Genomic DNA, 23237 nt, shown 5'->3' on the forward strand with positions numbered 1-23237 from the left:
TCTGGGTCAGGTTTTGAAACCCGGCGGAGGAGCCAGCTGGGTCAGGGCCATGGCACCAGCACAGGGAGCAGCCCGAGCAGCCCTCACCCCTTGTCTGGGGACACAGAGGACCCCCCCTAACCCTTGCTTGGAGAGGGGACACACTGGTGCATGTGCCAGGCATGGGGGCTGTGTCTCCCTGGAGCTGCCTCTCCCCTCCAAGCACATGGGGACCCAGTGGTGAGGCGCTTGTTGTCACCCCAGAAGCGGTCACATTTTGGGGTGGGCAAAGAGAGGTGCTCCATGTAAGCCACCCACACTGCCATTAGCCCAACTCTGCCCCATTCCTGGCGCCATCACAACGTCCTAATGATGATGGGGCTGGTTTTTTACCCCTCCTTGCCCCATCTCCATGCTTTTTTGGGGTGCAGCCGTGAATGTGGCCATGCTGTGCCCACGGTGTGCAACCCTTTGGCCCTGGGGGCAGAGCCCGGCCCTGTTTACTCCCCTGCTCTGGTTGAGGCATGTCCACAGCACGGGCGGGCAGGGCCTCCTGGACAGCCTGTCCCCATCTTGTTTACCACCGCCAGCTCCCCTATGGCTCACCACCGTGTGACAGGTGCTGCTTCCTCGGACACCCGACCCCGTGTCGGGATTTGGGTCCTCGTGACCAGGGAGCGACTTATAAATAGCGGGACGAGGGGCGACAGCAGCCGAGAGCGGTGAGAGGAGAGCGCTGACAAGGCAATGGATTTCCAAGCAGGCATCCTGCAGGATGGCAGCCCCATGGAGAGCCTGGAGAAGCAGCTCATCTGCCCCATCTGCCTGGAGATGTTCAGCAAGCCGGTGGTGATCCTGCCCTGCCAACACAACCTCTGTCGCAAGTGTGCCAACGACGTCTTCCAGGTGAGACGAAGGCCCCCCTGTGCTCGTTCCATCCCCCCTGCCCGGGGCTGGAGGTTGTCAGGGTGGTCGTGGTGCTGTGGAGACACTGATATTGTTCTTCTCCCCCTCCCAGGCTGCCAACCCGTACTGGCAGAGCCGGGGCAGTTTGATTTCGGGGGGCCGGTTCCGGTGCCCGTCGTGCCGCCACGAGGTGCTGCTGGACCGTCACGGGGTCTATGGGCTGCAGAGGAACCTGCTGGTGGAGAACATCATCGACATCTACAAGCAGGAGTGCTCCAGGTAGGCACAGGTGGCTGTGGCTGACTGGGATGTGGGGATATGGGGATGTGGGGACTCGGGGATGCCCCCCTCCCATTCCCCAGCACCATCACTGGCACCACAGGAGACTGAGAAACTGGGAGGCTTTCTGCTGGCTCAATGGTCCCTGATTCAGATCTTCTTATCCTGACCCAAATCATCCCCCCTCAATCAAAATCTTCATCCCGTGCCTCAAAACTTCTTCCCCTGACCCAAAACTTCCTCCCTCGATCCAATTCTCTCCCTTGTCCAGAGTAGTTTGTGTCTCTGGGCGGCTCAGGGGGGTGGTGGGTCCCTGGGGGGGTGGTGACAGTAGAACAAGTCCTGTTCCTCCTCAAAATGCTCCTGTTGGAGTGTTGGGTGGGAGATAAGAGGTGTGGGGGACAAATCCAGGCCCTGCTCATGACAGCAGGCACTGAAGCTGATAAGAGGAAGAAGGGCAGTTTGGGGGGGGCAAACATGAAGGTGGAGGGGGGACAGGAGGGTCACAGGTTCTCGAGGCAGAGCAATGGCCCTGGCCAAATTCCCTGCACTGCTGTAAATATTGTTTGAGAGCCATGGGGACGGGGACGATGGCACGTGGCAGGTGTCACAGAGGCTGGGGGGGGGATCGGGGGGCCCAGCCCTGTCTTTACTTCAGAGGGTTGGCTTGTCCCCATGTCCCTCCTTGCTGTAGACGGGATGATTTGGCTCCAACCCCTGTCTGGGACCTCCTGGGGGTTTCTGGGAGCCCCCGCCCTGGTCACGCGATGGGTGACAATAAATCCAGGCAGCACTGGGCTAAATTTAGGCCCTTGTGCAGCGTCCCTGGAGCGCAGCCCAGAGCCCCCCCTGCCCCCCATGCCAACCACTGCCATGCCCAGAGACACAGGGCTTGAAATTGGGACTTACTGGGCTTGGGGCTTACAGAGGCACAGAGTTTGGTGGCTCCTGAAGGGAGCGAGTGTGGGATTATGGCAGCATCTGGCCTTTTTCCAGGGGACTTGGTTTTGGGGTGACCGTGCAGCACCAGCGGGGTGATGCCACAACGGGACATCATCACGGTGGCAGGGATGTCCCTGCAGTGGGGGCATCACCCCCGTGGGGTCACGGCAGGGACGTCACTGTGGCTGTGCCGCTCTCCCCAGCAGGCCACTGAAGAAGGGGGAGCACCCCATGTGCAAGGAGCACGAGGACGAGCGGATCAACATCTACTGCGTCACCTGCGAGGTCCCCACCTGCTCCATGTGCAAAGTCTTCGGTGCCCACAAGGACTGCGAGGTCGCCCCTCTGCAAACCGTCTTCCAGGGCCAGAAGGTGACGAGGGGGGGACACGGGGGAAGAGGGGGGGGGTGCGGGTGACACAGCTGGTCCTGGGGCGATGTGCTGAGCTAGGACAGTCACGAATAACACTGGGATTGGCTCACAGGGTATTAATAGCCCCCCGGGTGACTTCGCCCAGGAGACAGACTATATTTAGAGCAGCCGTGGCTTGTGGGGGAGCAGAGCTGGGGACAAGCAATGCCCAGCCTATCCCTGTGTTGGGATGGGGGAAGTCCCCAACCCCGCAGGATTTAAAGCTGTTTGTGTCTCTCCCTCCCCAGACTGAGCTGAACAACTGCATCTCCATGCTGGTGGCGGGGAACGACCGGATCCAGACCATCATCTCCCAGCTGGAGGACTCGTGCCAGAGCACCGAGGTGAGGGAAGGGGGGAAAACAAACCCCCCCAAAAACCCAGGCGTGAAACCTCAGCTGGGGATGGCCTCAGCAGGGAAGCCCTGGGGGTGCTGCTGATGCTGAAGGGACACACAGGTGGCATCCTTTTGTGCCCTGTCCCCCCCCAGGAGAACAGCGAGGCGGCCAAGCGGGAGCTGTGCGCTCGCTTCGACGCCTTGGCAGCGCTGCTGGAGGAGAAGAAGTCGGAGCTGCTGCAGCGCATCTCCCAGGAGCAGGCAGACAAGACAGCCTTCATCCAGAGCCTCATCTGCCAGTACAAGGAGCAGCTGGAGAAGTCGAGCCGGCTGGTGGAAACGGCCATCCAGGCAGCGGAGGAGACCGGCGGGGCTGCCTTCCTCATGGTGAGACCCCCCAAATTTTCCCTCCCTGCTGGTGCCCACGTGGGGTCCTACTGTCGAGGACATCCTGGTGGCTGTCTTGTGGCTTTGCTCACCTCCTTCTCCTTCTTCTCCTTCTCCTCCTTCGTCTCCGCCTCTCTCCGCACAGAATGCCAAGCAGCTCATCAAAACGTAAGTGCTCAGACTGGGGGAAAATCCAGTGATCCCAGCCCCACAGATGGGCAGGATTTGGCCACGGGGCTTTGGCGGTGGGGGGTTACCCCGACCCCCTTACCCTGGCACCCCGTGGTCCTCCAGCTTGGCGAGGGGACAGGGACACACATATCCATGCTTTCCCTGCCCAGGATCGTGGAGGCCTCCAAGGGTGGTCGTCTGGGGAAGATCGAGCAGGGATACGAGAGCATGGATGCCTTCTCTGTGAGCCTGGACCACCTCACCGAGGCTGTCCGTGCCTTGGACTTCGACCCCGGTAATTCAGCCCCCGACCCCCTTGACACCCCTTTACCAATTCTCACCTATCTGGTGACATCCATCACCTTTCCTGGTGGCTCCTGGTGACATTTGGTGGCTCGTTTGCAGCAGAGGAAGACGAGGAATTCTTTGACGGGGAGGAGGAAGAGGTGGAAGAGGACACAGCACCCGAGAAGACAGTGATGGGTAAGGAGCCAAGCCCACCCCCCTTGGACCCTCAACCCCTGGGGGAGCTCTGGGGGGGCTTGGACTCCCCTTGACCCTCCTGCCCTCTTCCCTGGCAGATTCCCAGTAGCCACAGCGACGTTGCCAGCACGGGATAAACGCCTCGGGCACAGGATGTCCGGCGGTGGATTTGGGATTTGGGGGTGGGGGGGGACACGGCGCAGGGACCGGCAGCCCGGAGAGCCGGCGCCTGCTCCAGCACAGGACACTTTTCCATACGGGTGCAAACGGGATGATTCCCTCACGTTTTGTAATTTTCCTTGTTTTTGTACATAATTGTCACGGATTTGAAATTTGTGTATTTTGTAAAGAAAGAACTGGTGGTCTGGGTGGTTATTTCTTCCTCGCCTCTCTCTCCCTTCTTGGCTTGTGGCTGGGGGGGTGGTTTGCCAGGATGGTGCCATCACTGGTGGCCCTGCTGGCTCTTGGCGTGGCAGAGGGACATCTCCAATCCAACTCTTTAATTTCCAGCCTCGTTAGCACCTCTGGCAGTGCTGGCACGTGGGCCTGGCCGCCTGCCTGGGGATATAACAGGTCAGCACCCGACAGGATTTATCTCCTGGCCATGGGATGTGCTTGCCTGGGGTTGGAAATGTGGCTGAGGATGCTCCAGGCTGTGCCAGTCCCCAAAATGGGGATGGTCTTGGCATCTGCTGGTTTGCTGCTGGCTGAGCTCACACAAGTGCAAAAATACACCTTGAATGCAAAAATACACCATAAATGCTTTTCTCCTGAAAAAACCACAAACCTGGCTCAGCAGGGGCCAAGGGGGAATGAGGCAGGGCCTGCAGCATTGCCCTGGGCTGCGTCACAATTGCAATTAGCCCCAGGGGGGGCAGGAGTCGCTGCTGGGGGCGGGTCTGGCTCCAGGCTTATCCATCACATGGTTGCTCCGCAGCTGGATCTAAACCGGGGAGTTCCAAGGGCTCTCCAAGTCAGGGAGGGGGGGGTCACCAGGAGCCTTTTGGGGGGGGGAAACATGGGGATGCTCCATTCCCCCCTGCCTCGGGGGCTGCATCCACGCTGTGGTGTGCAGCTCCTGGGGGGTGGTTTGCGAGGGTGGCAGAGGAATCTCCCCCTCCAGGTGCCGGGTGAGGGGGCCAGCCCCGGGTCAAGGCGGCGGCGGGCGCTTTGCAGCCGGCTTGGCCGTCCCTCCTCCAGCCGGGATTTGCACACGAATCCCGGCGCTCCACACGATCCGAGGCCACCGGCTGCCACCAGCGCCGGCCACACGCCGGGGTCACCCGCCCCGAGCCCCCCGACCCGGAGGAGGATGGCAGCCGGAGAGGAGAAACGGCACCTCCTGAGCGAGGGCGCAGCCGGGTAGGGGGTACCCGGTGGGGCTGGGGATGTTGGGTCTCTTCTCCGTGGAGCTCCAAAGCGGGGTCTCCTGGAGACACCTGGCCAGGGAAGGGGCGGGACGGCGGGACATTCAGGGTCTAACCCCCTTCCCAAAATCCCCCCGGCTCCCAACCGCCCCTTCGCCCGGCAGGTCCTACGTGGGGGCTGAGCAAAGGGACGGGCACAGCTCGGTGCAGGGGCAGGCGCCCGCCCTGGAGCTGGGGACACGGCATGGCCAGCACTGCCACACCCGAGGGCCCGACGGCCACCCCGGGCAGCAGCGGCGGGCGCGCAGGAAGCTCTACCTGGCCGCTGGCATCTGCCTTGTCTTCATGGTGGGGGAAGCCGTGGGTGAGTGGTAGGTGCGGGGTCCCAGGGGATGGTCCCTGTGGGGTCACCCTGCAGCACCTCTTGTCCTGATTCCCTGCTGTGGGTGCGGGCGTGGGGTCCCTGTGGGTTTTCAGGGGGTCTAGACGCACAGTGGGGATCCCACTGTGGCACGGGGTGAGCTGGCCTGTGCCAGCTTTGGGGTGGGATGCCACCCCGACGTCCCCACTGATGTGCCCTCTCTGCAGGGGGGTACCTGGCACACAGCCTGGCCATCCTGACGGACGCAGCCCACCTCCTGACAGACTTTGCCAGCATCATGATCAGCCTCTCTGCACTCTGGGTGTCCTCACGCCCACCCACAAAAACCATGAACTTCGGGCTGGCACCGGGCAGGTAACGGGGTGGCACCACCATCCAGCTCCCAGGAACCCCAGGGAGCACTCAGAGCATCCCAGGGTGCTCTCTCCATGGGGACTGGATGCTTTGGGGTGTCCTGCAGGGCACGGAGAGCCCTGGCAAAGCCCTGGCACAAAGGGCAGGGTAGGGCAGAGACAAGGAGCATCCCCAGGGATGGGTGCTGGGTGCCCATCCCACGCCCCGATGCTGCTGGGGAGCCCAGAAGGGAGCTCAGGTTTGGCACAGCGACAAAGCAACAATGTGGGGTGGGGGTCTCTCCACAGAGATCCTGGGGGCCCTGCTCTCTGTGCTCTCCATCTGGGTGGTCACGGGGGTCCTGGTCTACCTGGCAGCCCAGCGCCTGCTCTCAGGTGACTACGACATCGAGGGTGGGGTCATGCTCATCACCTCTGCCTGTGCCGTGGCCGTCAACATCGTGTACGTATGGCCAGCTGGCTCCTGCCCTCCCTGGGTGTCCCCTCCCTGCGCCTGGTGGCCCCTGGGGGTGTCACCACTGTCCTACCCGCAGGATGGGGATGGCTCTGCACCAGACAGGGCACGGGCACAGCCACGGGGCAGCCGGAGAGCAGCCCAGCGCCAGCGTCCGCGCCGCCTTCGTCCACGTCGTGGGGGACCTGCTGCAGAGTGTTGGTGTCCTCATCGCGTCCTACATCATCTTCTTCAAGGTCTGGGTGTTACTGGGGCCAAAGGGGATGCTTGGGGACATGGGGACAGCAGCTTCAGCCAGCCCTGGTCAGACAGAGGGGTGACACGGAGACAGAGGGGTCTGACGGAGACATAGGGGTGAGAGTGTCTCCTGCCTGCTGGTGCTGTTGGGGGCTTGGGGTGAGGTGATGTTTCCAGAGAGGCCTCACCCTCTCCCACCCTCCCTAGCCCGATTACAAGTTCGTGGATCCCGTCTGCACCTTCCTCTTCTCCGCGCTGGTGCTGGGGACGACGCTGACCATCCTGCGTGACGTCCTCCTCGTCCTCATGGAAGGTGGGGACCCACCGGGAGGGGGTGTCTGGGCCAGGGGGTCACCCATGGGTGCCGTGGTCCCCCTCACGCAGTGCCTGTGGCTCCCCCCCAGGGACCCCCAAAGGGATGGATTTCAACGCGGTGCGGGAGGCGCTGCTGGCGGTGCGGGGGGTGGAGGCCGTGCACAGCCTCCACATCTGGGCGCTGACGGCAGCACAGCCCCTGCTCTCGGTGCACATCGCCATCAGTGAGTACCCCAGGGAGGGGGTCAGGGGTCATCCACACCCCACGTCCCTCCCCTTGCCATCCCAAAGCGGGGTTTGGGGTCAGGGTTCACCCACGCCCCCACAGCCCCTCCCTCGCTCCCCGCAGACGCCGCTGCCAGCGCGCAGGAAGTGCTGGAGGAGGCCAGCTCCCAGCTGCAGGGCACCTTCCACTTCCACACCACCACCATCCAGGTGGAGAGCTACTCCGAGGAGATGAGGGACTGCCGGGAATGCCAGCCCCCCCGCGACTGAGTGCTCTGCTCCTGTCCCGGGGCAAACTTCTTGTGGGTGGAAAATAAAGCAGAGCACACTGGTGTTGGGTCTGGCATCAGGGCGTTATCTCTGGTATCTGTAGGAATCGAGGGCAGACCCAGGGCTGTGGAAGCCGGAGGGCAGCAGCTGTTGGAAGCCAGCAGCCTTAATATTCCCTATTTCCATTCAGCTGGAGGGTAAGGCAGCTACAACCCCCCCTTTTCCCTTCTCCGGGGAGCGCTGTGAGGCAGTGGGGTGCTGGAGTGCCTGATGCTGTGGGTGGACCCATCCCAGCTGGAGGAAGGAGGACACACCGGCCTTGCTCTCTCCTCTTATCACTCCTCTGTTTGCCCTCGGGAGGGTGAAGGACTCGCCCTCCCCGCGGGGCTGGGGGAGCTGTATATGCAGCCGGGAGCTGCCCGGGTCATTCCCAGGGTGCCAGATGCATAAGCAATGGTGCACTCGAACACCAGCGCTCCCCCACCTTCTGCAGCCACAGACTCTGCCTCTCCACCCTCCTTTATTGCACTGGTAAAACCCAATAACGAGTAAAACCCCGTCAGCAGCAGCAGCAGCAGCAACCATCTGCTCCCAGAGGGCTCCGTGCACCGGGAGCAGGGCACCCAGAGCACCCCGGCAGCCCTCAGGGTCTCTCCAGGCGTGGGTATTTCTTGCGCAGGACGGAGACCTGGTCCTTGAAGAGGACGGGGTCGAGGCGCAGCTGGGAGGGCACCAGGGGCATGTGGCCAAACCAGTCCACCAGCTGGTTGAGGCAGTCCTGCCGCTGGGAGAAACGCCGGCTGCCGGCCGCCCCCGCCGTGCCCTTCACCTTGGCAGCGGGACAGCGCGGGGGTGAGGGGCTGCACTCCCCGCTCGGGGGGGTCCCCACACCCCCGTCCACCCACCCTACCTGCTGGGGCGCCGTGTCCTTGTACTGCTTCCTCTGGGTGACCTTGATGGGGGGCAGCTTGGTGACGGCGGCCACCAGGACGTTCATCAGGATGTCCTCGCAGGCGGCCAGGCCGTCCACCAGGTCCCGCAGCCCCGCCGGCAGGTACTCGGTGAAGAGGCTGTGGTAGTACCTGGGGAGGGGGCGAGGTGGGGGGCAGGATGTGGCCGAATTCCCCTGCCCACCAGCCCCTGCCCGGGCGGGTACCTGTGGTAGAAGGCGGCGGCGGTGAGGACGATGGAGAGCTCGTTGGTCCATTTGGAGGTGTAGCCCCAGCGCCCCTGCTCGGGGTCCCAGAAGTGGCTCAGGGCGGGGAAGCCCACGATGCGCTCGGGGAAGCTGCGCCACACCACGAAGGCAAAGTCCACCTGGCACAGGGTGGGGGGACGGTGTCACCCACTGTGGGTCACCCACTGCCGCCCCCGCCTTCTCCTAGGGGGTATGGGGACATGGGGACAGCAGCACTGCTCCTGCCAGCCCCCTGAGCATCTGAGGGACCAGGGAGTGTGGTGCCCACGGGCTCACCTCGCTGGTTGAGAGGCTGGTGTACTCATCCAGGCTCAGCACTGCGTCCGTCTGGATGGCCGTGTAGGGGAAGAAGCGGTCGCTGAGCTGTGGAGGGGTCAAAGACAGGTTGGGCTGAGCCACGCAGCTCCCTGCCTTCATCCTGGCTCCCTGCCTTGCATCCCAGCCCCTCTCACCTTCCTCCTGCCCTGGATGATGGTCAGAGGCACGGTGGTCTGGGGCCATTTCCCGCTCGGTGGTGGTGGCCTCTCACAGCTCCACAGCACCAGGATCTACAGGGGGGAGAATGGGTGTGTCTGCTCATCCCAAAACCACCTCGTGGCAGTTTGGACCAGGATAAACCCCCATGTGGTCCTACCTCCACCCTGGGGACTGGGGATACACCTCTGCCCACCCAAGGGTGGCACCATTAGCCACCCACTCCCACCCCTAAACACATCCATCCCCTTCCCAACCATGGGACCCTGCCCCATCCCTTCTGCTGGATCCTTGGGAGCTGCACCAGCTACTGCAGGGCTCAGCTCTTCCCACCTGGGCACAGTATTGGGATCCAGAGACTGCTTGGATGAGCCTGAGGAAGGGCTGGGAGAGGGAACCCGCTTGTGAGACCACCCGGATCAAGGCTGTGAATTTCTCGGAGGGGCTGGAGCCTGAAAAAAGGGTGTGAGAGAGGACAGTTGTTGTGGCATGCACTGAGTTTGCCGTGCTCAGCTGGGGACAGGTGGGGTCCTACCGTGCTGCAGGTAGTAGAAGGGAAAATCCCCTGGGTGGGTGGAGAAGTCGGGCAGGACCAGGAGCCCCCCGGGCAGCGTGTTCCAGAGGAAGCGGGAGCGGGAACGGTGCGGAGACAGACGGTCCTTGATGATCTGCCAGAGGCCAAAGCGATGCTCCCAGCGCCCTGGTTGTGACCCTGGGAGCCATGAGGGGAAGTTTGGGGTAGGGGCCTCACCTCCAGCGTGGTGTGTACAATCTTGTCCACGGAGGAGAAGTATGCATCCCACAGGAACTGGGTCTGCTGCTGGAAAGCCAGCACGCGCTCCGGGTGGATGCAGCGGACAGCAGAAGGGATCTGTGATGGTAGGGGGCAGCTGGTTTCTCCTCTCAGCAACCCCCAGCAGGGCTCCTTGCCTACACCACCTCCAACCATCCCAAGGGAACCTCCTCCCTGACCCAGGCAAGGATGCTGTGCCACCGCTCCACTGTGGTGTTGCATCCCCTCTCTCTGGAGCAGGATCTGGTCCAGGATCTCCAAGGGTTAGAGTCTGGGATGGGTCTTGGTCAGCCCTCCAGGATGAACCCCCCACCAGGGCTGCAGCTGGAACAGGACCCTGCTTCTAAGCTGGATGAGACTCTCCTGCATCCATCCACGTGAGAGCTGCTGGACTTGGCAGCAGGGATTTCTCCCCTAGACTTGGCTGGGGGATCCACCACCACTGAAATTAAGATTTGGGGTCCCCTGTGCCCGTTTTGGGGCAGGATCCAGCCACGGTACCTGCAGCAGGAGCCTCTCACTGCCCACGACAGCAGCTTTGCTCCAGTCGATGGCCTCGGCGAAGGGCAGCTCCCAGCCGTCACTCAGCAGCACAGGGATGCAGGCAGCCTGTGGTGGGACCCCACAGGGGTGGGACAGAGCCCCCCGGACCCCGAGGAGGGGGTGCCCTGTCCCCCTGCCCACCCTGTACCTGCAGAGCCTCCAGGAAGCGGAAGGAGCCCAGGCGCCTGCCCCGGGGCACGATGCAGAAGGTGGAGTTGTGCAGCAGCTCCTGGTAGTCGAACCTGGGATGGGAGATGGGGTGGGAGTCAGGAATGACCCCCAGTCCCAATCCATGAGCATCCTGGAGGTCTCACTTGCACCTGGAGGGTGTGTGTGACCAGCCCAGGGCAGCGTTAGGATTGAGTGAGGTTGATTTTGGCTCTGAGTATCCCCGGGGCTGGTGGAGCAGACACGCCCCGGGTGATGTGCCGCCCTTAACGGGTGGGGGGTCAGGATAGGACCCCGGTGCCTTCAAAGGCATGACCCTGCTCCCCCCACCCTCCAGTAATGAAACTCCACGCAAAGCCACCACCCGAACCCCCAAGCCCGAAACTGCGGCGACTTCTCTGCCGTGCCCGGACTTGCCGGGCAGGACCAGCCCTGCCTACCCTGGCAGCGTTTGGCGGAGGGGGGGGGCGGTGGGTGCAGCCAGCGTGGCCCCCCCGGGCCGGGCTCGCCCGTGGGGCTATGAAAGCCCCTTCTGTGCCGTGGTGGGGAGAGGCGCGTCCGCTGCCGGGTCCCTGCGACCGCGCCGGAAAATCCAATATTGACTCTAGGTCGGCACAGACCCCGTCTGTTCCTGCCCGCGGGGAGGGAGGGACGGGGCGGCCGCCTCCTGGATGGGATAGGGGGGATGTGCGTAGTCCAGCTGCGGGGGTGGGAGACCAAAGAGTTCCTTGAATCAAGTGTGCTGGTCCCCAGGAGGGAACGAGGTGCTGGTGCCAGCCTGGGAGTTGAGGATGTGTCCCCTCACAGTGCTGGAGCACCCTGGGGCATCCCGGCACTCTGGGATGTGGGAAATCAGCCCCAATGCCAAGGCACAAAGTTTTACAATAAAACCCACCTCTGGTCAAACTGTCCCAGCAGATGCCAAAAGCCTCGTTAGTGCACCCTGACTCTTTGACACCCAAAACCCAAGAGGAGGGGTGACGGCGGCTCCAAACAGCGCCCAGACCCTCCCCATGAAACCACAGCAGTGACAGCCACATCCCCGGGGCCAGGCACTGCTGCCACCCGCTCCTCGGGGACCCCAGACCCAGCCACGACCCCCAGCATCCCCGGGGGGCCATTCCCACTGCCAGGGCTGGGTGGGCAGCGGGACACATCCTGCGGGGCAGCCTCCCCTCTGCAGAGGTGCCGTGGGGAGGCTGGCGCCGGCCGGGCTGCGGGGCCAAAACCTCCCGATGGAAATACTTCGCTCCTGACGCTGCTGCGGTTTCCGGGCAATCACGGCCGTCAGGGCTTCCTTGTTTTGTTAGGAGCCGGGACGGGCGCCCGCCGCGCTCCCTTCGCCAGGCCCCTCCGTGGCTCCGGCCAGGCACGGTGCCACCGGGGGATCGTCGGCTCCAGAGAGCCTTTCCCAACCCGCTCAGATTGCTCCAAACCCGGGGCAGCCGGCAGCAGGGCTGGCCCACAGCTCTGCCACAAGCCACCCTTTATCCCAGTACAGAACCAGCTTGTTTCTGGCATTCCCCCCCTCTCCCCCCGAGCACAGCAGGGTCGAGGAGGATGATGGAACCCCCAGCAAGGCCTTCCTCTGCTCCCCGTGCTGCCTCCACGGTGACAGCACCCGATGTCCCCAACACACCGCGTGAACGGGGCAGCTGGGGGCTCGCTTTGCCAGCTGTGGTGTGTCCCCTCCCTGCTGGCTTGTCCCCTGTCCAAGTCTGGGAACATCTCCCAGGGCAGGAGGGCATCAATCCCCATGGGAGGTTGGGCAGAGCTGGCCAGGCACGATGGAGACGCCGATGGCTTTTTGCCCGGTGTCCCACAGGGACGAGCAGGGTGGTGGAGGCTCAGGGTCACACAAGAGCACGCTGCCCTGTGCCACGTGTTCCCCATCTATCCGCTGCCTAAAGCCATCCTGGGAGAGGTGTAAATCTCCCTGTATTTGCAAACAGCATTAGGGGATTACCTGGGTGGGCAGACAGGGGGATTTCTCATCCCACTGCCCCTTGGCACGGCGCAGGGCTCACCTTGGGCCCTCCGTCCCATCAGCCCCATCACCCTGAAATGCCCCATCCCAAAAAGACCTTGCTGCAAGGGCTGACCTTGCTGGGCTGGTGGCACCCTCCAGACGGGGTCACGAGGTGTGTGACCCATCTTGGGGCCGCAGCTAATCCCAGTGCCAGCACCCCAGCTCCACTTTTACCTCCCAGCACCTCCTAAGACGCTTTGAGGATGATGCCCAGCGTGGCCTCTCCCCATCTGCTCTCCGACAGGGTGGCTGTGGGATGTCCCCAGGCAGTGGGATGGGGCCCTGCCTATCTCTGGCAGGATGGGGACTGTGTTTACCAGCCCTGGACTGGCTGGTGATGGGTCCCAAGCAGCAGGATGGGGAGATGAGGAACTGCCGTGTGTCCTCGCAGCATGGAACCCCTCCAGACTCACACAACTTTGTCCCCCCACTTTTTCCATCGCACGCTGCTTTCACCATGCCCATTTGTGATGGAGGACGCAGGGGGACCCCCACCCACCACCACACTGCCCACAAACCTGGCAGTTTTGTGGGATTTTTAGCAGAGTCTGAGGGGGGATGTTTCGGGCTCATCTCCAAGAGAAACGTTTATGTTGAGGGAGGGCAGGAGGGGGGGAGAAGAAAAGCGTCATTCATCAGTGTTGGGGAAAAGGGAAATCGTATTAGAGGCGGTGGCAGCGATTGCAGATAAGAGCCGCTCTCACCAGATTACTCCAACTTTAATGCAGACCAGGAAAGCCCTGAGCACTCCCCACTGGGGCATGAAACCCTCATCTACTCCTGGGAGAGCCCAAAACCTCCCTCCCTGGAGGTCCAGCTGCCACAGGCAGGCACGCAGAGAGAAAGGAACATTTGTGGGGTGTCCCACTCCCCCTAGACACACATTTCACTTCCCCATCTCCAACTCACTTTTCGTAGTCGACGTTATCCTTGTCGCAGCGCGTGTCCTTGTGCTTCTCCCAGTCCTTGCCGTGCTTGCAGGTGGTGAGGGAGATGATGTCCTTCCCGTTGTGGATGTGGTGCAGGGCGTTCCGGGTGCCGGAGCCGATGCCGGTCAGGTACCGCTTCCCCTTGAACACCAACAAGTACTTCTTTCTCGGGGGGACCGAGTCCTGAGACAACCACCCCCTCTCCCCGCCACGCTGCGGGTGGTCCTTGGAGAAGAGAGGGATGGAGACGTCAAAGCCGGGCCGGAAACTCTCGGTGTCAAAGCTGGCCTTGGCCAGGATGGCCTGGCCGATGTCGAAGCCCAGGTCCCCGGTGTAGTTGGGCCAGGTGCCCGAGTAGAGGTTGAAGATGAGGTGGTTCCGGCCGCCATTCCAGAGCGGGAAGCCGCGGATTTTCTCGTCGACATCGCGGACGTACTGAGCCGAGAGGTGGTCGCGGTCCAGCGTGTCGATGCCGAGGATGAAGAGGCAGGCCTCCTCGGGATTGGGGGTGTAGTAGCGGGAGCGCTCGATGGAGGCCAGGATTTTGCCGTAGCTCTCCGAGATGGGCTGGTCCCTCTCCCGGGGGTAGGTGAACACCTTGAAGCCGTTCCTCTGGCACCTGGAGAAGTCGAAGCAGGATTCCATCCGGCATCTGCTGCTCCTGTAGACGCTCAGCCACGCCGCCCGCCGCTCCCGGGGGGACAGCAGGGAGGGGTCCCCATCCCTCTGGAGCTCCTCGGGGTCTGCAAAGTTTTTGAGGAGGGACCGATCCGTCCAGCGGGGCCAGTTCCTCCGGGCTTCGGCTTTCCTCCCAGAGAAGAAAGCGAAACGGCGCAGCTGGTCTCCTCCAAAGAAGAAAAGCAGAAGCCAAGAGGCAAGGAAAGTCAGGAAAATGTATTTCTTCCTGGTCTGCATAGGTTCACACACAGCCCCGGCTCCTCATCGGGCTCAGATGGGTCCCAGAGTCTGGTGGAAAGGCTGGTGTCCCAAACCCCAGGTGGGTGATGGGACGGCTCCCGGCCCCCAGGTGTTGCCCTGTGCCCTTGCAGCCTGTGGCAAACCCCACTTGCTGCCCCCTCTGCCCAGGGCCGTGCTGGTTTTTCGGGACCGTCTGGCTCTCCAGCCGCGGAGCAGAGGTGTCCCAGCCGCTCACTTCTCCGGGCTCCCGCGCCGCGACAATGACATTTCCATCGCTTGGCTCAGCTTCAAATCCCTGGAGAAGGGGAGAGGTCGCGCCGTCACCGTCCTGTCGCCGCCAACCGTGTCACCGCAAGCAGCCCCACACATCCCCGCGGCAGGACCCCCCTCCCTCCCCAGCCCCCTGGGAATAAAAACCTGGGAATAGACCCTCCCGCTGCCACCGGAGCCCCCCTATCTCCAACTGCTCCTTCCCTGCCCGGTCCCCCCGTTACCTTCGTGGACACGCAGCCCCGGGTGGGTGTCGGGCCGCCGTGCCCCGCAGTGCCGATCCCCGGCTGCCCGCGGCTCCGGGCTGCATCCCCGCCCGGGGAAGGCGGCGGAGCGGCCGCCGTGCCGCCCCGCTGGGCTCCCGGTGCGCGGCCGCACGGAGGAGCTGCCGCGGGAGGCTCCGCGCAGCCCCGGGGCCGGGAGGGCTGGGGGCGTGCGTCCCCCTTGTCACCTTGTCCGTCTGTCGCTCTCTGTCCCCGTGTCCCACAGGCTGCCTGTGCAAGACCCCGGCTGTCCGCACCCCTCGTGGCTGCCTGTCCTACTGTCCCCCGTCCCGCTGTTGGCTGTCCCCTGTCCGTCTGTCTGTCCCGCCCTGGGATGGCTGTCCCCTTTCTACCCCCGGGGCTGGCTTTGCCCTGTCAGTCTGTCTGTCCCCACCCGAGGCTGGCTTCCCCCTGTCCGTCTGTCTGTCCCCGTTCCCCCGGGGCTGGCTGTCCCCTGTCAGTCTGTCTGTCCCGCCGCGGTCTAGCTGTCCCCTTTCCTCCCGCCGGAGCTGGCCGCCCCCTGTCCGTTTGTCCCCCTCTGGGCTGGCTGTCCCCTGTCCCCCTGCGGGCTGGCTGTCCCCCTGTCCGCCTGTCTGTCTCTCGGGGCTGTCGGTCCCTGCGCGGTCAGTTCCCGGCCCCGTTTCCCGGCCGTTCCCGGTGGTCCATCGTCACCCCCCGCTCTCCACGTGCCCCCCCGCCCGCATCTGTTACCCCGCGCCCTCGCCCCGCCCACATCGCAGCACTCGGCCACGCCCACCCGCCTCCCATTGGCTGTTGGTGAAGAGTATGGGCGTGGTCTGGATAGCCACGCCCCTCATTCGCGTTGCCATTGGCCGCGCCCACGTGGGACGGGGATCCCCGCGCGGGCCGGGGGGTGCCCCGGGGGGGTCCGCAGGGTCCCTGTGCACCCCCCCTTTCCCCCCTCCCCGTGGGACCCCCGCGGGCACCGACCCACGACCCGTGTCCCCGTGGCACCCGCTGCGACCCCCGAGATGGAGCGGCCCGTCCCGCTGGTCTCTCTGCCCCGGAACCCCCCGGGGGACCCCCAAAGGGACGGGGCGGTTGTAGGGCAGCAGTGGGGTCACGGTGGGGCAGCGATGGGGAGCAGGGACAGGAACACAGCTGGGGCCACCTCCACCAGTGACACCTCAGGGCCTCCAGCAATCCCCGGGCTCCAAGGATCCCCCTGGGCTCCAAGGATACCCTCGGATTCCAATGACCCCCGCGGTTCCAATGACAGCCCCAGGCTTCAGTGACACCCCTGGGTGACCCCCAGGCAGGGCAGGAGGGATGAGGCCTTCTGTATGCCCACTGACAGCCCCCAACCCAGCCACTCTCAGCATCCATGGCACGAAGGTGGGGGTCCTTCTTAGGGGGCAGAGATGGGGACCCAGCCTGGCCTGACCCCTCCTGACCCCTCGACTGCAGGCAGGAGTAGGATGGTCCTGAGCGGCCGACTCGGCGCCCACCACCTCCAGCCAGGACCCTCTCCCAGGGCAATGTTGGGGTGCTGGCAGGGGGCTGAGCCCAATTTCGGGAAGCCGGGCGTGGGCTGGGGCGGGCAGCAGGGGCACGTCGGGGCTCGCCTCTCCCACCCTGTCCTGGCATTCCCGGCCGCTCCAGCCGCCCTTCCCGCCGGCCGGGCAAGCCGGGACGTGACAGAGAGCTGGATCCCATCCATGGGTGTAACGACCTGGCCAGCCTCAGCCTGGGGCTGGATCAGCTTCTGGGGGGGAGATGTGCTGGGGGCACGGGCTGGGGTCCCCTCTCCCTGCCCTAGCAGCCAGATGGCACCCAGGGGACACACACAGTGCCCAGGGCCCCATCCAGCTCCCAGCCCCTGCCTCGGTTTCCCCAGGGACCCCAGGGACCGGGCTGGGGAGCCTGGAGTGGGGCTATGCGTGTGGGAGCTTGGTAGGGACGTTTTTTACCAAATCTTCAGATATTTATTTGCTGGCCTGGCCAGCTCGGCCCGCAGGGAATTAATCCCTGGCCGCAGAGGGGATTAATGGGGCCCTGGGGCTGCTTTAGCTCCAGAAAGCGGATTAAGAGAAGGACAGGAACGCAGGGGATGGGCGGTGGGAGTCCTGAACACCTCTGGACTCTGGGGGGGACACAGGGGGGCAATCCTGGGGGCAGAAACCTGGCTGGGTGCAGACAGGGACATGGCAGCATGGGGACTGGGGGGCTGCCCATGGGCATGGCCCCCTACAGCTCCCCACGGAGGGGCTGCGTCTGTGACGGGGGACTGGGATTGTGCCCTGGGACTGGGAGCACTGGGAGCTGAGATTTTGCACTGGGAGCCGTGGTTTTTGGCTGGTGTCACTGGGAGCTGAGATTTTGCAGTGGGAGCCGTGGTTTTTGGCTGGTGTCACTGGGAGCTGTAGTCCACGTGCACGGGGGCACTGGGAGCTGTAGTGCAGAGTTCACTGGGGCGTGCTGGGAACTGTGACCCGGTGTACTGGTGAGTGCCGGGAGGGACTGGGAAAGGGGGACCGGGGGATACTGGGGGCTGGAGGAGTTGTTGCTGGGAACTGGGGTGAGGGCGCAGAAGGAAACTGGGAGCCCTGAGAGTTTGGGAGGGGCACTGGGAGCTGCAGAGGGAGCTCGGGTTAGGGGCACTGGGAGCTCTTGGGGAGCACTGGGAGCTGCGGGGTGAAGGCACTGGGAGCTGGGGTGGAGCTGGGGCACACTGGAAGCTGCGGGAAGCACTGGGAGCTGGGGTGGAGCTGGGGGACACTGGAAGCTAGAGGGCACTGGCAGCTGGGGAACTACTGGGAGCTGCGATGGTAACTGGGGGCGCTGGGGGGAGCACTGGGAGCTGCAGGAAGGGCTCTGGGAGAAGGGCACTGGGAAGCACTGGGAGCTGTAGTTCAGCTGCGCATACTGGGAGGTGTAGTCCGAGGACCCAGCGCATACTGGGAGCTGTGGTCCTTGGCCAGGACCGTGCTGGGAGTTGTGGTTCCCCAGCCCCGGGCGCTGCTGGAAGCTGTAGTTCTGCACTGGGGTGGGGGGTGCAGAGCCCCGTCCCCCCGTGATGCCCAGTGGCTCCCGTGGGTGTCACCCCTGCATTGACCCCTTGGTTGCACCCCCCCAGTGTCCCCCCAGCTCTGCCTCCCCCGAGGGGATGGGGACCCTCAGCAGGGTGGGCTTGGGGCAGGCTCTGCCCCAGCGTCCTGCTCTGGCAGCTCCTGGAAGAGGAACTGGGGGATTTTCATCCCTGAGCAGCCCCGAGGGACTGTGTCCCTTGGGAATTCGAGGGGAGGGGGGAAATTGGGAGCCTCATTACTCCGCTTGCTGCTGGTGGGTTTTGCTGGCACAGCACTGGGGGGCTGCCCGGGGTCTGGGCAATGGGAGAGGGGTGAGGGAAGGAGGAGGGAGCGAGTTGGGGTCCCTCTGGAAGAAGACAGACACTGATCCCATGTCTCTGTCCAGGCTCGGCCGTGGCAGCATGGGGGGGATTCTGGCACTGCCCCAGGGGCAGGGACCTCACCACGTGGGCTGCACGGATGTCATGGTGGGCCACACACGGCAGGTACAGGGGGCAGGGATGGAGATGGGGCCAGGGATCGGGATGGGAACAGGGACAGGGATCGGGATGGGAACAGGGACAGGCATGGGGATGGGAACAGGGACAGGCATGGGGATGGGAACAGGGACAGGCTTCCACACAGAGCAGCGTGGCTGCAGCCAGCTGGTTTCACTGAGGACACCACCACATTCAGTGCTGCCCCCAGTGTGTCCCCCTTTCCCCTCTCTCCCCCAGGGGCTCTTCCTCCGCCTCTTCTACCCCTGCCTGCTCCGGGCAGGGGCCACGGAGCCGCTCTGGATCCCACGCTCCGAGTACTGCGCCAGGCTGGCCGACTTCACCCTCCGGCGCCGCTGGTGCTCAGCCCTGCTCAGCATCACCATCGGTGAGGGGGGTCATCCCCCACCCTGGGTGCTCCCTGTTCCTTAGGGACCCACTCCTTGATGTGGGTTCCTTAGGGATCCACTCCCTGAGCAGAGCTCGAGCCCATCCCCTGTGCTTGGCTGGATGCTACAGGCAGGGCTGGAGCTGAGCAGGGACCTGCTGCAGCAGCAACACTCCTCTGCCTGTGTCCCCCCCCATTTCCTGGGGGTTTCTCCTGCCTGTATCCCCCGTTTCCTGGGGGTTTCTCCTCCCCACAGGCTCCTGCAGAGTCCCGGTGAGCTGGAATGGGCCTTTCAAACCCCACAGCGGTGGGTACCCCCTGATCATCTTCTCCCACGGCCTGGGAGCCTTTCGGTAGGATGAGCCCTGAGCAGGGCTGGGATGGGGATTTGGGTGTTCAGGGCTGCCCTTGGCCCTGCTCAGACCTGCCCTGACTCTCCTGGTCTCCCTTGCAGGACCCTGTACTCCTCTGTCTGCACGGAACTGGCATCCTGGGGCTTCGTGGTGGCAGCGCTGGAGCACAGGTGGGTGCCCTGGTCCCCACCAAATTTGGCTGCTGTGCCAGGGCTGGTGGGATATTGTGCTCTAGGGAGTTGCTGGTACCCCCATGACATGGCCACCTTCCCTCCTGTCACTGCAGGGACCACTCTGCTGCCACCACCTATTTCTGCACGGCAGGGGCTGGGAGAGAGGAGTGGATCCCCTTCCAGCGGGTGCCCCAGGGGCAGAAGGAGTTTTATTTCAGAAACAAGCAGGTACCGGGGTGGGGGGTTCAGGGTGGGCAACAGGCAGGTGTGAAATCCCTCCTGCATCCCTGGGGTCTTCATCTTGTGCCCTTCCCAACCCCGCATCGCTGCCATGCTGGGGCTCAGCTTTCTCCTTGGAGGTGAGAAAAATCTGTTCAGCCTGTTTTCTCTCCACGTTCACGGGGTCTGCCTGTCCACCTCCAGCTGACCCTGGCAGGAGCCAGGCTGGGCTTTGCCATGTCCCTGGATAATGTCCCCTGCACCCCGGGCAGAGCCAGGCTCCGTGCCCAGCCCAGCTCCACACCGGCTGCTGGGTTTGTTCACGCTTGGATTTTTGTCTCTCTGGGATTATCCCGGACAGCTGCTTGCTGGGGAGCAGGAAGGTTTCCTGCTGAGCCAAGTTCCCCCCCACACACACCCTCTGTTTGTTTCTGCCTCGTTTAAAAGGACAACAGCGAGCGAAGATTAGTCGTAGAAAAACTCTCTAGGAACCGTGGTGGTTGGAGGTGCTTTTGGCAGCCTTAAATCACCTCCCAGCCTGTTGTTTTTGTGTGTGCTCTGTCTCACGGCCCATTGCACAGACAAGGGAGGCAGTTTTCTTATTAGGATGAACCTGTGAGTGTAAATGTTGAGGGTGAGTGAGAAACAAATGATAAACAGAAGGAAATAGTTGCCAGGTCGACCTCCGTGATGGTTAGAGGGAGCAGCAGAGAGGTTTTCACTGGAGATTTTTTGTCACTTGCCACCTTAAATGTGCACAGCCAACAGCACTGGTGTCCTTAGGGGAGCAAGAGGACGTGGTGCCAAAGTGGCCCCAGGTCAGGGTGTCCTCTCCCTGAGTTGTTTGGGCATTTGAGCTGCTCCTGGATGGAGCCCCTGAGATGAGCTTTAGGGGGACACCCAGGTTTGCTCCTGGCAGCTGGGCTGGGCTGGGGGGTCTGGGCTCCCCACGAAGGTTTGGACTGGTGGGTGGCTTCAGCAGGCTCGGCCAGGGGGCAGCTGGGGAGGATCCTGGGTTCTCCCTTCCCTTCTTCCTTCCCAGAGTAGAGGCTTTTGCTCATCTCCAGCTGTCTCTGCTATCAAATTAACCAAATTAAAAGCAAACAACAAAAGGAAACCATTCCAATAAATCCACTGCATCCCTGTGGGAGCTGCAGCCTCTCACTTGCTTTTACGTTTGCTGTAATTCAGGGAATGCCCTGTCGGGTCCAAGCCCTGGAGGGACGAGCATGAGTGAGCACTGAGGGGAGGATCTGACCCCAAATTTGGGGGTTGGAGGAGCTGGGCTAACCAGGGGAGGGGTGGCTCTGGCTGCCAGGTTCATCAGAGAGCAGAGGAGTGTGTGCGAGCGCTCCGGCTCTTCAAGGACATCGCCAGTGGAAAATCTGTCCTGAACATCCTTCACCAGGACTGGGATCTCTCCGTGCTCGAGGTACCTGGGTCTGTCTGTGCCTAAGGACCTGCTGGGGGATTGGGTGGCGATGAGGGAGGTCCAGGTTTCCTTTGGTGGCAGGATCAGTCCTTGCTGCCTGAGACTTTTCCTCCTGGGACAGGCAGGCTCCATGCAGAGGCACAGCTTTCCACCTCTCGGTTTCCTGGAGCCTCTCCTCCCCTTCCCTCCCCTGTGGATGCTGGGAAGCCAGGTCCCAATCACAGCAGCAGTGATAATGAGACACTGAATTTCCCCCCCCCACCCCTGCAGTGGGACTTTGCTGATCTTCCCTTGGCTCTTTCTTCCCTAATTAGGGACCTCCCGTGTTGAGGTTTGGGCACAGCCTTCTCCTCTTTGCAGGGCAACATTGATCTGGCCAGAGTGGCCGTCATGGGCCACTCCTTTGGTGGGGTGACAGCGGTGCTGGCCTTGGTGAAAGAGCCCAGCTTCAGGTAAGCCACGGCAGGGATGAGGAGCTGCAGAAGCCCCGGGAACACGCGGCTCATCCCGGTGGGAAGGGAAGCCGTGGTGGGTGTCCCTCCTGCTGCAGGTGCGCGGTGGCTCTCGACGCCTGGATGTTCCCCCTGGAGAACCTGCTGTACCCAGAGGTGCCCAAGCCCGTGCTCTTCATCAACACTGAGAAGTTCCAGACCCCAGAAAGCGTCGCCAAGATGAAGAGGTTGAGCTCCAGGAACAGCCAGACGAAGATCATCACCGTGCTGTGAGCTGGGGCTGGGGGGAGCACCTACGGGCTGGGTCCCAGCAGGAGAACCTCTCCCCAGCTCCCACTGAAGCACATCCCTTCCCTGTCCAGGGGAACCGTGCACGAGAGCCAGACTGACTTCGCCTTTCTCCCCGGGAAACTCATCAGCCACATCTTCGGCGCGAGGGGGACCCTCGACCCCAACAAGGCTCTGGCCATCACCAGCCAGGCAGCTCTGGCCTTCCTGCAGAGGCACCTCGGTATGGGGGGAGGGCACGTTGTTCAGGGGCTGGGGAGGGCAGGAGAGCTCCCCATCTTCTGGGGGGCTGTGGGGTGGCCACTGCCTCGCTGGGCTTGGGATCGGTGCTTCCCACAGCAAAGGGGTCGGGGTGGCTGCTCCTCTGTGTCCCCTGGAGTGGGGCTGATGAGGCTGTGGTAACCCCCAAACTATCTGTGCCCTGTGCAGACCTGGAAGAGGAGTTTGACCAGTGGGATGACCTCCTGGAAGGCGTGGGAGACTCGGTTGTTCCAGAAGCGCCGTTCTGCCGCTCCAACCTGTAGCTGCTCCGAGGTCGGAGCTCACTCCTTCTTGCCCAGAATGATCCGTGCAGGAGCCAGGAAGGGCAGGAGGGCCCATGGGGAGAGCAGGAGCTGGGGACTGTGCTCACAGGATGTCTGGTGACTGAGGTGCTCAGGGAACACGCCAGGAGAGCCCTCCCTGCTCGTGTGCCTGCAGTGAGGGCTGTGGGGCAAAGGGAATAAAACTCGCAGGGGTAAAGACTGGGTTGGCTGTCACAGAGTCACAGACTGGTTTGGATTGGAAGGGACCTTAAGGATCACCTCGTTCCACCCCCTGCCTTGGGCAGGGACACCTTCCACTAGCCCAGGTTGCTCCATGCCCTGTCCAACCTGGCCTTGGACACTTCCAGGGATCCAGGGGCAACCACAGCTTCTCTGGGCAACCTGTGCCAGGGCCTCACCTGGGCACAAGGTGAGATCCTTCCTGCACGTGGGATGGGTGGGCAGTGATCCCTTTGCTGGATCTGCTGCAGCTGGGGCACATCTGGCAGGAGCAGGGAGGGGGGTTGTTTGCTGTGGGTTGGGGTTAGTTCAATCACAGCCAAAAGATCTGGAATTGAGAGATGAAGCATCAGGGCTCCAAGCACAGGAGTAAGGAAAAATCCTGTCATTGTCCTGGAAAGCTGGCCAGATGGCTGCCTGCACGCCTCAAATCTGAAAGGGGGAAAGAAAGAGGAGAGTCTGGAGGGGGAAAAAAAGAAGCAGCAAGCTGGCTGGAAGGAGGTGTCTCTGAACACCTCAGCAGCACAGGGATGTGAAATGGGGACTGGGATTGGCCTCA

The 23237-nt window shown here is 63.1% G+C and overlaps 4 protein-coding genes across 5 annotated transcripts; 3 read left to right on the forward strand and 1 right to left on the reverse strand.

Annotated features, from left to right (window-relative positions):
- The first annotated feature begins 711 nt into the window (after window positions 1-711).
- Window positions 712-4039, forward strand: TRIM63 (tripartite motif containing 63). Its single transcript, XM_050326481.1, has 9 exons — window positions 712-885; window positions 998-1164; window positions 2310-2478; window positions 2766-2861; window positions 3008-3241; window positions 3387-3409; window positions 3583-3707; window positions 3818-3895; window positions 3994-4039. The coding sequence occupies exons 1-9, from the start codon at window positions 727-729 to the stop codon at window positions 4002-4004; spliced, it is 1062 nt and encodes a 353-aa protein (XP_050182438.1). The 5' UTR covers window positions 712-726; the 3' UTR covers window positions 4005-4039.
- Window positions 4040-5207: 1168 nt separating this feature from the next.
- Window positions 5208-7498, forward strand: SLC30A2 (solute carrier family 30 member 2). The gene is given in 9 exon segments (XM_050326489.1): window positions 5208-5257; window positions 5427-5626; window positions 5851-5981; window positions 5983-5998; window positions 6286-6439; window positions 6531-6687; window positions 6896-7001; window positions 7093-7227; window positions 7353-7498. Coding segments are annotated over 9 exon segments (1095 nt in total).
- A 511-nt stretch (window positions 7499-8009) lies between these two features.
- Window positions 8010-15586, reverse strand: EXTL1 (exostosin like glycosyltransferase 1). 2 transcript variants are annotated; one of them, XM_050326470.1, is made up of 12 exons: window positions 15045-15586; window positions 13613-14845; window positions 10655-10748; window positions 10465-10572; window positions 9922-10041; window positions 9706-9838; window positions 9504-9622; window positions 9149-9244; window positions 8973-9059; window positions 8655-8815; window positions 8409-8580; window positions 8010-8327 (listed from the first exon to the last, which is right to left on the reverse strand). In XM_050326470.1, exons 2-12 carry the CDS (start codon window positions 14545-14547, stop codon window positions 8142-8144), a joined length of 2211 nt encoding a protein of 736 aa, XP_050182427.1. In that variant the 5' UTR covers window positions 14548-14845; window positions 15045-15586; the 3' UTR covers window positions 8010-8141. The 2 variants fall into 2 exon arrangements, with proteins under 2 accessions (XP_050182427.1, XP_050182425.1); XM_050326468.1 differs by having other exon boundaries at window positions 8010-8580.
- A 1923-nt stretch (window positions 15587-17509) lies between these two features.
- PAFAH2 (platelet activating factor acetylhydrolase 2) lies at window positions 17510-22655 on the forward strand. Its single transcript, XM_050326471.1, has 11 exons — window positions 17510-17547; window positions 18519-18618; window positions 18850-18997; window positions 19254-19350; window positions 19452-19520; window positions 19637-19751; window positions 21061-21174; window positions 21535-21626; window positions 21725-21895; window positions 21989-22137; window positions 22344-22655. Exons 2-11 carry the CDS (start codon window positions 18535-18537, stop codon window positions 22436-22438), a joined length of 1134 nt encoding a protein of 377 aa, XP_050182428.1. The 5' UTR covers window positions 17510-17547; window positions 18519-18534; the 3' UTR covers window positions 22439-22655.
- Window positions 22656-23237: the final 582 nt, after the last annotated feature.

This window comes from Myiozetetes cayanensis, unplaced genomic scaffold (genome assembly GCF_022539395.1).
Source record: "Myiozetetes cayanensis isolate MyiCay16 unplaced genomic scaffold, myiCay2020 scf31, whole genome shotgun sequence".
Lineage (NCBI taxonomy): Eukaryota > Metazoa > Chordata > Aves > Passeriformes > Tyrannidae > Myiozetetes > Myiozetetes cayanensis.